The 13,950-nt window shown below is 32.7% G+C and overlaps 1 protein-coding gene, 1 long non-coding RNA gene and 1 pseudogene across 6 annotated transcripts in view; 1 reads left to right on the forward strand and 2 right to left on the reverse strand.

The window, feature by feature from the left end:
* Positions 1 to 946: 946 nt before the first annotated feature.
* Positions 947 to 4,956, reverse strand: LOC138935151 (uncharacterized; annotated as a pseudogene).
* Positions 4,957 to 5,781: 825 nt separating this feature from the next.
* The window catches only part of LOC138934975 (uncharacterized), a 33,326-nt gene continuing 25,157 nt past the window's right edge, over positions 5,782 to 13,950 (reverse strand). The window contains exons 1-3 of one of the 2 annotated variants that reach the window (XR_011447194.1): positions 6,273 to 6,329; positions 6,031 to 6,140; positions 5,782 to 5,925 (exon numbers count right to left, since the gene is read on the reverse strand). This is a non-coding gene — a long non-coding RNA (uncharacterized lncRNA). Of the gene's footprint in view, positions 5,926 to 6,030; positions 6,141 to 6,272; positions 6,330 to 13,950 lie in introns of those variants that run through there. The other variant, XR_011447195.1, reaches the window with a different exon arrangement.
* LOC138934571 (uncharacterized) lies at positions 10,695 to 13,677 on the forward strand. 4 transcript variants are annotated; one of them, XM_070298482.1, is made up of 5 exons: positions 10,695 to 11,110; positions 11,300 to 11,585; positions 11,750 to 11,934; positions 12,276 to 12,330; positions 12,464 to 13,677. In XM_070298482.1, exons 1-5 carry the CDS (start codon positions 10,901 to 10,903, stop codon positions 12,487 to 12,489), a joined length of 762 nt encoding a protein of 253 aa, XP_070154583.1. In that variant the 5' UTR covers positions 10,695 to 10,900; the 3' UTR covers positions 12,490 to 13,677. The 4 variants fall into 4 exon arrangements, with proteins under 4 accessions (XP_070154583.1, XP_070154580.1, XP_070154581.1 ...); XM_070298479.1 differs by having other exon boundaries at positions 10,698 to 11,110; positions 12,276 to 13,677; XM_070298480.1 differs by having other exon boundaries at positions 10,699 to 11,110; positions 11,300 to 11,461; positions 11,791 to 11,934; positions 12,276 to 13,677.

Here is a 13,950-nt window from a genome sequence, read left to right on the forward strand (position 1 = left end):
CGCCAAAGATGTGTGTGGTCTCGCGTTGTCGTGATGGAACACAACTCCTTTACGATTGACGAGCTCCGGACGTTTCTGGATGACAGATTCGTTCAAATTGTTCAATTGCCGACAGTGCACATCCGAATTGATTGTTCGGTTCCTTGGTAGGAGCTCCAAAAACACCACACCCTTCCAATCCCACCACACTGAGAGCATAACCTTCCTCTGATGAAGTTCTGCTTTTGAAGTCGTTTGAGGCGAATCATCACGTCGGGACCAAGACCGTTTGCGTTCCACATTGTTGTAAACAATCCACTTCTCATTACCAGTTATCATTCGTTTCAAAAAACGATCGTTTTCTTCAGGTTTCATGAGCATATCGCAGATGTTTATACGCGCCGTCAAATGAACTTCTTTGAGTTCATGAGGAATCCAAATATCGAGCTTGCTTACGTATCCCAGTTTCTTTAGGTGGACGTGAACACTTTTTTGACTGATCTTCAATGTTTCTGCAATCTCTCGTGTCGTGTGGGTTTGACTTGATCAATGCCTTTATTTTGTCGTCATCAACCTCGGTGGGCTTTCCTGACCGAGGAGCATCTTTGAGATCGAAATCACCAGCGCGGAATTTCTTGAACCAGTTTTGGCACTGACGTTCTTGTAGAGCATCGCCACCGTAAACTTTACGCATATTTTCACAAGCTTGACGCGCGTTCTTCCCTTTACGGAAGCAAAACAGTAAAATATGGCGAAAATGCACAGTTTGGTCTTCCATCTTCAACTTGTTGTAAAATCTCCAAAACTCAACCAAATCGCTCAATTTTTTTTTTAGAATGAAGCTTAAACCGTCAGCTGTTAAACGATATATGACAAACATATGTGTGAATGACTCTAGTACTGCCAAAACTGAACTAATGCCATGTGTTGAAAAAATACGCAATGACTTTTTACTCAACCCAATATTCTATTCTATTATAGCTAACTCATTTGCTTTTACAGAAGAGGGATCAAAATTTATAAGATGCAATCCACTCAGGGTAGTCACTCGTGAAAGAGCGACATATACTTGTCCACAACTGAATATAGAATTTCCAGCTTCCACAACAGCATGTTTTAAACTCAGACCTTGACTTTTATGAATAGTCATACCATAACTTAGACATATAGGAAATTGTTTTCTTATAACAAATGCTCTATCCATTACTTCAAACTTGACATTTAAACGTTCTGTAATATGCTCTATTCCTGATGACACTATTATCTTAATTTTTTCTATTTCATTGTCAATTGCGCTACGTATAATTGATGTAATTGTACCAATCGTACCATTTACAAGACCTAAACTAACATCGATATTTCTTCTAACCATTATACGTGCTCCTAATTTGACAGTTATGATTCTTGCTAATCCAGCTGTTCGAGAACTATCTTCATCATCTTTATTTAATATCTTCATAACTTTTTTCTTTAAATATGGTGCACATTCTGCCAGATCTTGAGCAACGAGTTCTATCTTATCCGAAGAAATACGATTTAACATTGCAGTATTCAAAATATCACATAATGCACAAGTTGGAAGTAAGCAAACAGTATCCATTGGTAAATTTTGTAAATAATTACATAATTCTTGTAATCGGTCGTCACAATTAGTTACTCTAAAATTGATTTTCCTCGTTTCTAAAATAGTTACGTCCGAATCTGTAATTGTTCCAATTCGAATTCTCGTTAATATATCTCGATAAGAATTATCACCTTGTTGTCGTACATTAATTTGTAATTCATCATAACTAAATAAAGACCATAAATTTATAGAACCCATTGCACCATATTTCTCAATTTTTAATTTTGATAATTCAATAAAAGGCGGATCTTCATGCACAGGTGGAAGTTGCAACAAATCTCCAAAAAGAAGTATATGTTTTTTGCCGAACCATCCATTATCGCAATCCATGGTATTAAATATCTCTGTTAATCAAAGATGTATGTACATTAAAGTGATATTTGAAATCATTGAAACTTCATCGATAATTATTAAAACAACATTCTTAAGTTTCTCCCGTATAATTTTAAGAACTACATCAGAAAGTTGTATATATTTGGCAGTACGACCATGTTCTACCGGTAATTGAAATAATCTATGAATAGTAAGTCCATCAATATTAAAAGCTGCTATATCGGTTGGTGCAGTTATCGCTGTGTCTTTTTCAATATACTTTTTAATCCAACATCTAATAGTTTTTATCAAAAAACTCTTTCCAGTACCACCTTCACCGCTTACATAAAGTCTAAGAACTTCACTATTATCATCAGATATACCAGCAGTAATTCTATCAAAGATTTGTTTTTGATCAATATTTAATTGCGTCACCATTTCATCGACATTAACTTCAAATTTATTGCCAACATCTTTAAAGTCCCTCATAGCTCCTTCAACTTCGACAGGAACACATTCTAATGCACCATTTTCAAGACAGTCATTTTCATCTTCATTTTTTGTTATTTCTGATATTTTTTTTCAATTAATTCTTTAATATTATCCATACTTTGCTGAATGTCGGTTATTTTTTCATGATACTGAAAAGCATCTTTCAATTTATATTGTATCAAAGAAAATGCTTCTGCATAATTATCACATTCATTCTTTAATTCACTAATATCTCTCCAAGATTGAAATAATAACAATAATGAAAAATAGGAACGCTCTGGTTGAGTATGGACATTATATTTGTAATGATTGATAAGATATCCACGTTTACGTTTTTTTAAATATAAAGATTCACCAAGCACGTAATACTTTATTGTCTTAGAAATTGGTTTAGTTTTCGTAATATCATACCATTTTGCATAATCATACAAATTAGTAGATTCTAGTTCTTTAGGTCTGCTTGGATAATATGTATCAATTAGAGAAGGACAAAAAATATCCATAGATTCAGAATTTAACATTTCAATCTCTTTGCGAGATTTAAGTTTTCTACTTCTAATCATATTTACATCTAACCATCTTATAGTCGTTTCTTTGTCAGTACCATATAATGGTATTCCTAATAAAGTGTCAGCAGCTTCGAGAGCTCCACATTCTCTATGATTCAACATACGCATTCCAATATTCCAAAGACAACTTCTCAACGATTTTGTTGAATTTATCTTTTCAAATGTATCTTCTGCGTTATTACTCTTTTCTGCTTTGGAAACATATTTCGTAGTATACCAAGTTAATAAAGTAGATTTTTCACCTACAAATTGAATATCCATGTTTCCTTCCCAAGCAGTAAGAATAGCTGGATTATAATCATTAATATTGACTTCCTCTTTAGATCGTGGCAAATCGTAGAGTCTGTTTTTTGTTTTCAATTTTCTTCTATCCGCTATTGAAACAGCAACGTCTTTAATTTTCAAAGTATCTGTTACGGATCGTGAAAAGCCAAACTTGCATACTTTAGAAAAACCTACTTTAGTTTTTTTGGTGCGCAAGCAGTAATTATTATGTTTATGTCGTTGATGTGTATTTACACGTCGATATAATTCAGGTGATAACTGTTTATTTGGAATTCTACAAGTGACATATTTTAAAATAAAAGATGCAATATCTTCATTAGAAGATGTACCAATTATCGGAGCATCTTTTATCCAAATTAGTAAATGAAAATGTTGCATACCTCTACCTTAATATTCACGACGCCAAAAGTAATGAGTGACCTCTCCGATTGGATTATCAGGTGAACAAATAAAATCAAGCATAGCTTTAAATTTATTATCCACGAATCTCGAAGTTGATACAGGATCAAGAGCAATAAGTTCGTTTGCAGATTTTTGATTGGCAATTGGTTCATTTATTTCTCTAAGATATTCTATCAAATCGGTCCATAACCACTCACATGGACTGATGGTAAGAAACCAAGTAGCAGGTCCATAATTACATATCATACAATGCAAATTACTTCTAGGTATTCTCCAATATTGTTCTGTATTACGTAACTTTGAAAATATAGTATTTAAATTAGATTCAAGCTGCTAGTTAGATAATTGCTCCAAATAAGTAGCAGCTGTATATCTTTCACGAGGATTGGTAACATTCATTTTATGAAATATTCCACTATTTAATTGTCGCATATTGTTATCATGTAATAAATAGAAAAGATATTGTATATTTAATCGAAATCGTGAGTGTTGCGACATAAGTCTCATTTTAATATATTCAAAATCAGTTATCCGAACACTTCTATCTTCATGCTGTCCATTCGCACCATATGGATATAAATCAGGAAAACATTTAATATCTAAATCTTTATTACGATTATCCAATGGGATATCTTGAACTTTTATCATTTGATAAAGTGTAGTTGCAGATTCATTTATTCTTTTTTCATACATTGGATATATAGTAAATTGTTCATAATATTGATCTGTTTGCGACATTTGAGTCAATAATGCCTTACATTCTTCCTTAGAAGTATTATTTTTTTCATTTTTTTCATTATCTTCCCCCAAAGTTTTGTCATGAAGTTCCAAATCATGTTCCTGAAACTCAACATCTCGTAATTTGGAATGCAACAAATTTTCAGGAGATGTCGGTAGTATAATATCTGAATATATAGGATTATTTTATTTTAACCATATTAAGGCAGTCCATATTTTTTTTACATCGACTAATTTTTCCCAGATTATATTTGCTTTAGTTGGAACACCACGAACTAATATATATAGCTCATGATTTAAATTAATAGGTTTAGTCGAAGAACAAATCTTGTTTAACGTTTCGTTTAACGGCAATGGCAAATGGAATGTTCTACCTTTCACTTTTGATATCATTTCTCTGTGCGGTAGATTTTTATTTATTACCGTATACGCTCTTTGCACAATTTGGAATGCTTTCGCTCGTTGTATAAGAATTCGCTCGTAATCATTTAATGTTGTTATTTCTTTTGGTACTGATAGCACTTCGAGCTTATTGATTCTGCATGTTGGTGGCATTTTTTTATAATTTTTGAAATATCGATCACAAAAGTTGCAAATAATATATTTTTCATTAATTTTTAATCCTATATCATTAATAAAATTGTTCCAAACTGTTGTATCATCTTTTTTACAATTTTTTTCATAATAATATCTCTTTTGAAGCAATATTTTGTACAAGAAACACAAGCAAACTTTGGAACATCTATCAATCGTTTCGTAAATGCTGTAAAAGCTAAGTAATATTGAGAATGAATTTCATCTTCATTTAAATTAATTTCCGCATTAACCTGTGTTACAGTTCGTCCTTTTTGTTGAGCCTCAATTGCAATATCTTTTAGAATGTTTATATCAACATTATTTAATGCTTTATGTAATTTATTTAATTTTTTGCAGTAAGATCCACTTTGAGAATAATAAATAAATACTACGTATGAATACTTTGGCTTCTTGTGCATACGTGTAATATTATAATAGCATGTTGCAATGCGAGATATATATTCATAAGTTTTATGAACATTATCAGAGAGAAATCACTGACATTATTATATTTTTGATTATATAGTTGTGAAATAAAACTTGTAAATTTCTACGATTTTATCAAAAATGTAATAATGTCAGTGATTTCTCTCTGATAATGTTCATAAAACTTATGAATATATATCTCGCATTGCAACATGCTATTATAATATTACACGTGATTCAATGTGTTGAATAGCTTGAAATTTGTGAAACACGAATACCGAAAATAAATTTAAGCTATAATTATATAGTTATAATTATAGCTTAAATTTATTTTCGGTATTCTTGTTTCACAAATTTCAAGCTATTCAACACATTGAATTCAACTTCAGTTCAATCACTTAACATAAGAGCAAGGATTCCCCTTATCACATTATAAATAGTAAATATTTCTTTTACTTCGACAGTTATTAATCGCTTTTATGTCCATCCGAAGTTAAGTGCTTTATGGTCACTTCCCTCTATCTGTGTGCAATGAAAAGAACAGAATTTTAATATTTAATTTAATTTACATATCTGGTTTTATATGTGCTACTGAATGTTTTATATGTGCTACTATATTGTACTTACTGTCTGTTACTGCCAAATTTCTATAACCCAATATGTTACGCTGTTTAGCAAAGTTCTTCAGCTAAAAGTATACCGGCCTTCTTGAAAGGATTGATTGATTTTGCTCTATCCTGCAAATAAGCGCTATAATTTAGACAATATTCAGATATAATCAAGAAATAATATACTTATAAAACAATAAATAAACATATATAAGCAGACATATATAAGAAGATATATATACAAAATTTCAATCTACTTACTCGATAGGACCAAATATATTTTCTGCAGCAGATTCAAATATAACATTAACCTTATAACGTTATTATATCTTGACGTCGCGATGCTACCGCGTACTGCTTGAAACGTATCATATATACGTATGCACGCACATACACATTGTCTCTCAAAGCGTATTTGCACACTCAAGCGAATAATCGTACATGAGCGCTGCAAACGCGCCTTGAGGGACAAAATCGCTTTGCGTGTGTGCGTGCGAGCATACGTACGTGAGAGTTTGAAACTTACCTTATTATTATGATAATGAAGAAGAACGAAAAATGTCACATTTCTGGTATATGATTGTCATTCCTCAGGATTGACTGCACTAAAGTTTATTAGACGTAAAACTCCGGATAAGCTACTTGGTAGCGTCGCGGCCCTTGTATATAGGCAACATAGGTAAACCATTGACCGAAACGTTTTTTTTTATGTACTTGGCGTTGCGACGCTACTGCGTCGCTTGATATTTTTACTTATTCGGACAGAAATTGACCGAATAAGTGAAAATCGAACATTTATTTGTCCGATTTCCCAAGTTCAATATCTGAATGCTCTTGTACGAGATTCATATCAAAAATTAATGGAAATAATTACATATATTATTAGCCCCATTTTGCAGGCTTTATACTCATGATAAGAACTTGAATACGAGTATACAAAGTGAATAATACGCCGCATAGCGGTAAGGGAATAAAATATATTATTTCAATAAATAGCTAAAAGGTGCAAATTCTGCTCGAGTTCTGCTGTCAATTTGTTGCCAGATTGTGCACGCGCAGATCTTGCGCGGTTTCTGCCATCAATCTGGCATCAAACCACATTGCGCAGATCCTGCTTAGTTTCTGTTGCCAATCTGCTATGATAATTCTGTGCAAATCCTGTTCGGTTTCTGCTACTGATCTGTTGTCAAATTATGTCAGCAAGTTCTGTAATATTTCTGCTGACATTCTGCTATTATTATTTGATATAACAGATTTTGTATACAATCTGCAGTCTTTCTGCTGACAAAAATTTGTAGCAGACGTTTGGTAAAATCTGTTCAAACAGACTTTGCTGACTGGGTATATATATATATAGCTGCTTACTCAGCTTCCGAGAACTTGACCGTGACTTCCTTCTCTTTAGTCACGTATCTTACTTTTATTTTATTAATATTCTTTTATTATTTTACTCTTTTTTAATTATCTTTCCTTGATCTCTTTTCTAATTTTAATGCTTTTTTACTCAGCTCTTTATTACTCTTTTCTGTTTCACTTTATTGTTTTATCCTTTAATATAATAAGAAATTGGTCGGGTTATGACAACGGCATGATAGCAAATTTGTGGTAATTTTCTGAATAGGGTGATTCAGAAAATCTGCGACAAACTCTGAGGAACGATAAATCTTGCAGAGAGGAATATTTTTTGTGAAGCAATCCATCATGTTTTATGACGCGTCGTTTAAGAATATGCGACCTCGCAGACAAGAATCTTAGGTGATATTTATTATAATTATGAGATGATGATAATATATGAATAATTAAAAATGAATTCATAATATGATGAATATATGAATTTTATATATATATATATATTTACATTTCAAGTAAACAATAAACAGATGATTTAAACTTTTTCAGATATTTAACTGCTCGATCAGAGAAACAATCAGTCCAATATCTGAATTCCTTATGTTTGGAATTGTATCAGTAATTGAACTGATAGAAATAATTATAATTTTAATCTTCTGCTAGTTGCTTTTTGCAAGCTTTATATACTTCTCTGATTAAAAATCAAATATAAGATGGATGCATATAGCGCATCGCATAGCGATGAACAAACGAACTATCGGCTGAATACTTTATTTTTGTAAAGTTTGTTATAAAGTAAAGTTGTAAATTTGCTGTCATGCCGTGCATGGCAAGATTTGCTTCGTTATTTGCGTGAATTTTGCATCTCGTTGTGCCAGAGTATACTTTGCTCTGTTCTTTTCGTAAATATGTTATCATATTGTGTACAATAAGGTTTGTTCTGTTCTTGTCGTAAATTTGCTATTATAGCGTGTATAACAAGATTTGCTACCAATTGATGTAAAGTTTGTGTTACACCGTGAATAGCATCATACGTGTTCTTCTATGCGTAAAATTTACGGGCAAGCCTTTTTCTAATATTTACAACATCGTAAGACGAAAAATTTTGCTGTCAATTTGCTTCAAACTTTTTGACAAACCCAAACAAGACAAATGTTTGCTAAACAATTATTGTCAAAATTAAAGCACACCTTGTCGCAAAGCTTTGGCAAAACGTGATTTTAACATTCTTGGTTATCTTGGGTATTTGTAGTCATACACTAGTATTCACTTCGTATCATCAAAATCAAATTTCTGTCAATATATTATATGAATCTGGAGATTGACAATGTTTATAGCTATACCTGAAAAAAGAAAAATGTTCTGTTTTGTCACCTACTGAGCGTACAATTATGTACAATAACCGGTATTAATTAGTTCTTAATGAATATTAATAGAAAAACTGCTAGTGATTGACTGCCGCAGGTTTATAGTTCATTCGCTTATCGCTGTGCGGCGCACTATTCATTCTATATACTCGTATTCAAGTTTTTATCATGGAGTATATAAAGCTTGCAACGCAATTAATAACAACTGTTTCTATTACTTTAATTTGTGACACGATCAGAAAATTCAGATATTGAACTGATTTTTGGAAAATTGGATAGATAAATGCCCGATCGGATATAAAATGGAAGTCGGATATAAGTGAAAGTCATTAATTATGTCTATTGAAGATATAAAATAGAAATTAACTTCTGTATAAATAAAATCTGTAATTTCATAAGTTAAATTATTTAAATTTATCTATATGTACATATTAAACATTAATGTGTTATTATATATTAACACATAACTGTATAATTGCTCTTATTTTTGCTGTTAAGAAATATCAGAAAATGAAATGTTTATTAAACACGTCTAAAAGAGGCCACCATGACATCTATCTATATACGAAAGTTGACCTATCTTATATGCGTCGAATAGATGTCAATTACACATTTATTCGACTTCACGTTTCTCTCTGGATAGTAGACACTGGTAATGTGATCAAAAAATATTTTATTAATATACCAAGAAATATTTTTAGTATATACTGAGTAGGCTTTTAGAGCAGATATAGGAACATCCTCCGTACACTTTCAAAATGTTATAGTACGTATTCCGAATATTAATAGGGTATACACAATCTACGTTTACGATATACTGCATACATGTTCAAAATCTACCTGTGCTGTGTGGGAAATTCTTTGAAGAGAACTTCGAAAAGTTCTTGAAAGAGCTGAAATGAGATAAACTAAATAGAAATAAGAGTATTGATCACGGAGTATACCTCGTCGCATGGAAGAGGTAATCCGGACTCGCGGAAGCCACACTCATTAATATAATACACTATCATATATTCACAAATACATGGCAGGGAGGGTTTCGAGTCAATAAATACTGTGGACGTGACGAACCATAGAGTCCTCATCCCTATCGTGTACATTTACATTACATGCGCGCACACACGCACACACACATAGATGTGATTTCAAACAATCAATGCGATACATTATGAACAGAATTGCAGCGGATCAAATTGATAAGGGCGACAGACACATTTTAAATCACATTCATTTACATCATACACATTTTAAATCATTTGTAACATTATAAAACCTACTTTTTTCAAATTGACATAATTCAACCAAAAATTATCGTATCGAGTTCTGCAAAAGCGCATTTTGAAAGAAGGAATTTGAACTTTCCCATACAGGACCGAACATTGCAATTACATTGCAGCAATGTTACTACAATATCTTGCAAGTTGCAATGTAATATTGTTGAGACATTATTGGAACATGTAATTGTAATATTTTATGAGAATGTTATAGCAACATTTCAAAAACATTACAAAAAACAGTTTTTGATAATCGCTCGTTTGTTCGTTTACCGCTATGCGGTGCGCGTTGCGTTATCTATCCTACATTTAAGTTTTAATCATGATGGTTATATAAAGTGGGGTCTGAATAGCTTAGAGCTTAGAGGTAAGAGCAATCGCCCGGCAAGCGAAAAACTCGGGTTCGATTTCCGATTTCAGCGATTTCGCCCCGATATTTTTCTCGCCTTCATCTCTCCCGGGAGGTAAAGAAGAGTTATTATAAATCTCGAATTGCGGATATATTTTTTAAAATCTTTGTACATAGAAAACTTAATTTTCTATGAGACTGACAGGGCTGGGTAACATTTGAAATGGTTCCATTTTAAATATGTATTTAAAATGGAAATGGCATTTTCCATTTTAAATGCTTTTTTGGTAAACTATTTCCATTTTACATTTGGAATGGAAATATCTATACGTTTAACCATTTGTAAAATGGGTAAATGATTTTTCTAAGCGCATAAGAGGAATCAAGTCCGGTGATTGGCCGAAACACAATTTCTTCTATGTCAGAGAGAGACAGACATATGAATCTCTTTGACACCCGATGCAGCAAGGAAGTTTCCGTTGACATAACCTGATTGTATCGGCTGTGTAGTCAGTGTAGTGTATTGTGTCCGCAATTTTGCAGTTGAAAATGACAAGCAATCAAGAGGATAATGATATCGGAGAAAACGAAAATGCAAATGACATGAACGTTAATTTAAATAATAAAACAATACCCTCAATATTAGATAGGACATTTTTCAAAATCGTTCGGACCGAATCCGAAAATGTACAAGGAGAATGTAAGCGTAGAATAAAAGGTCGAATTGGTTCAACCACGAATTTTTTGAACCACTTGAAGGTAAGCATTTTTGCATCATTTTCATTAATATTATTAACCTTATATATATATATATATATATATAGTATATAGGTCTAGGTATAGTATATAGGTCAATAAGTTTTTATGTTGATCTAATACAAAGTGTATATTAATCTGCGGGTGTATTAACTATTAAGAGTAAAAATATGGTTTTTTCTTTGTATGCAGACGAAAGGTCACTCCATACAGGAATATAAGGAATATAAAAATAAGCAGTCCAAGAATCCACGAAAAAGGCCTTATAACATCGATAATAATAATGTACAACGTGGAGTACCTGGCATTACTATAACTACAATGCAGAAGAAGCAGCGGCAGTTTCCTCTGAGCGTGAGTAGCGCATTTTCTCGCAATAGTCAACAAGTTGCAGATGATCTCATCACTTCCTTTGTTGTGGAAACAATGTCTCCAATGGATATCGTAGAACATCAGGCATTTAAAAACTTTATATGTGGTAATATAGCACTTAACCCGATTATTCATATTCATTTATGCAATCTGCATTCATTAATTTATTCACATGTTCATTTTTCAGTAATGAATTAATCTAATTTATATTGTTGTTGGGGTATATTTCTTATTATTTTTATTAATATTGTTGATGAATTAATCTCTCAGTCAATAAGCTGACAAATTCTGTTACCGTAATGACAAGAAAGACGTTACAGTCAAAGATGGATACCAAGTACACAGCCATGCTACAACATCTGACAGAAACTTTGGAACGGACTAAGTACGTATGTGCTACAGCTGATATTTGGTCGTCATCGAAAAGAAGTTTCCTTGGGATAACTGCTCACTGGGTAAGGTTTATACCTATTATCTTTATCTATAATAATGCATAATGCAAACTGAAAGCTACGTTTGATTTGTTATGTTAGGAGTACTGGTTCTTTCATGAAGTTTTATGAAATTTGTTGTATCGGCAATTATTCGGCAATACTTCGATCTGTTGTATTCAAATTTTAACTGAAGATAAAGTATTATCAGAAATTATATTTATCATTTTGTATAAGTATATATGACTTTGTGGATTAGATACAGAGAAGAACAAGTAAAAATTTTTTCGTGTAACGAGTTTTTATTAATTCGTTAATATCTTTGTTTCATTAATATCTTGTTTAAATGTATGTTTCTTTCACAGATAAACGCAAGTTTTCCGAGGGAAAATGCGGCTTTGGCTTGTCGCAGATTTAAGGGTAAGCACTCTTACGACAGGATTGCTGAAATGATTCACGATATACATTGTGAATTTAAACTTGATGCAAAAAAAATTGTAAAAGTAACAACAGACAATGCGTCAAACATGGTGAAAGCCTTTTCGATGTTCAGTCAGAACAATCAAACGATTTGGATAACAACGACAATGATGATTCAGATGATGATTTCGTTATACAAGGCATAACTGAGACCACTGAGGGAATTGCGGGTGACTCCGGTTCCATATCCGAAATATTTCTACCTGTACATCAGCGCTGTGTGAGTCATACACTAAATCTGTTAGCCACAGTGGACATCAAAGCTGCATTAACAGGGTCCGTATTTGGAAACAGTGGAGGGAGCTATACTCGTTCCCATCATTCTGCCTTTGGAAAATGCTCTGCCATATGGAATTTAACATCTCGATCTCCTAAAGCTGCTGAGACATATGTCGCTATTACAGGAAAGGCCTCATCATCACCCTGTGTCACTCGTTGGAATTCAACTTTCGATTGCTTAAATGATCTCATTACAGTCAAACAATTCCTTGGTACTGTTTGCGATGCACTTGAACTGCCAAAATTCAAGGACACTGACTTGGAATTCTTAGCCGAATACATTGAATGCGTCAAACCAATCGCGGAAGCTTTAGATAGGCTACAAGGCGAAAAAAATTGTTTTTATGGCGAACTTTTACCAGTTCTGCTGCAAACGCAAAAGAAGTTGCAAAAACTACAACTCCGGCATTTAAAATACTGTGCGAAATTAGTAGTCGTGCTGTTAGAGGGCTTAAACAAAAGATTCAGTAATTACTTTGACTTTTCCTACCAAGTAAACGATGCTATTTTAGCAGCTGTCAGCCATCCATTCTTTAAGTTACGTTGGGTACCAAAAGAAAGAAAAAATGATGTCAAAGAATTGCTTGTTAACGAAGCTGAATCTTTACTAACCCATATGTCAAAAACTCGAAATGATTCGATGAATGTATCCGAAGCCACACGCAGTGAAAGCTTTATTACCTTTGAAGGGGGATCATCTTCGGATGAAAGTGTTGCAAACACCTCCGTTAAAAATACGATTGAACTGCAATGCTTGCAATATTTGCAAAATGAAGATACACGTTTGGACTCGCTTAATGCATTTCCTACGATTAAAGAAGTTTTTATAAAATATAATACTGCGCTCCCGTCGTCAGTAGAACACTTATTTTCGTATGGGGGTATGATTATGTGGCCCAATCGTCGAAGCATGTACGATGATACCTTTGAAAAACAATTGTTGCTTAAATTAAACAGCGTGCTTATCAAATAAAACTATAAAATGTATGAATACCCAAATAAATTGCATTTACTAAGAAAAATCATTTTGCATTTGAAAATTATTTAAAATATCTATTTACCCAATTTACATTTAAAATGGATTCGAAAAACCCATTTCATATTTTGCATTTTAAATGCATTTGTTAAAGTATTTTACATTTAGCATTTTAAATGCAATTCAAAAAGCATTTTACCCAGCCCTGGAGACTGATACACTACCATCCGCGTTCCGGCTCTTACTAGCCCGCAATTATTTGAAATTTATGATGTCACACGAGAGCCTAATTTCTTAAATTTGTT

Source organism: Polyergus mexicanus, unplaced genomic scaffold (genome assembly GCF_030449975.1).
Source record: "Polyergus mexicanus isolate NDT 795.1 unplaced genomic scaffold, iyPolMexi1.0 SCAF_7, whole genome shotgun sequence".
Classification (NCBI taxonomy): Eukaryota; Metazoa; Arthropoda; class Insecta; order Hymenoptera; family Formicidae; genus Polyergus; species Polyergus mexicanus.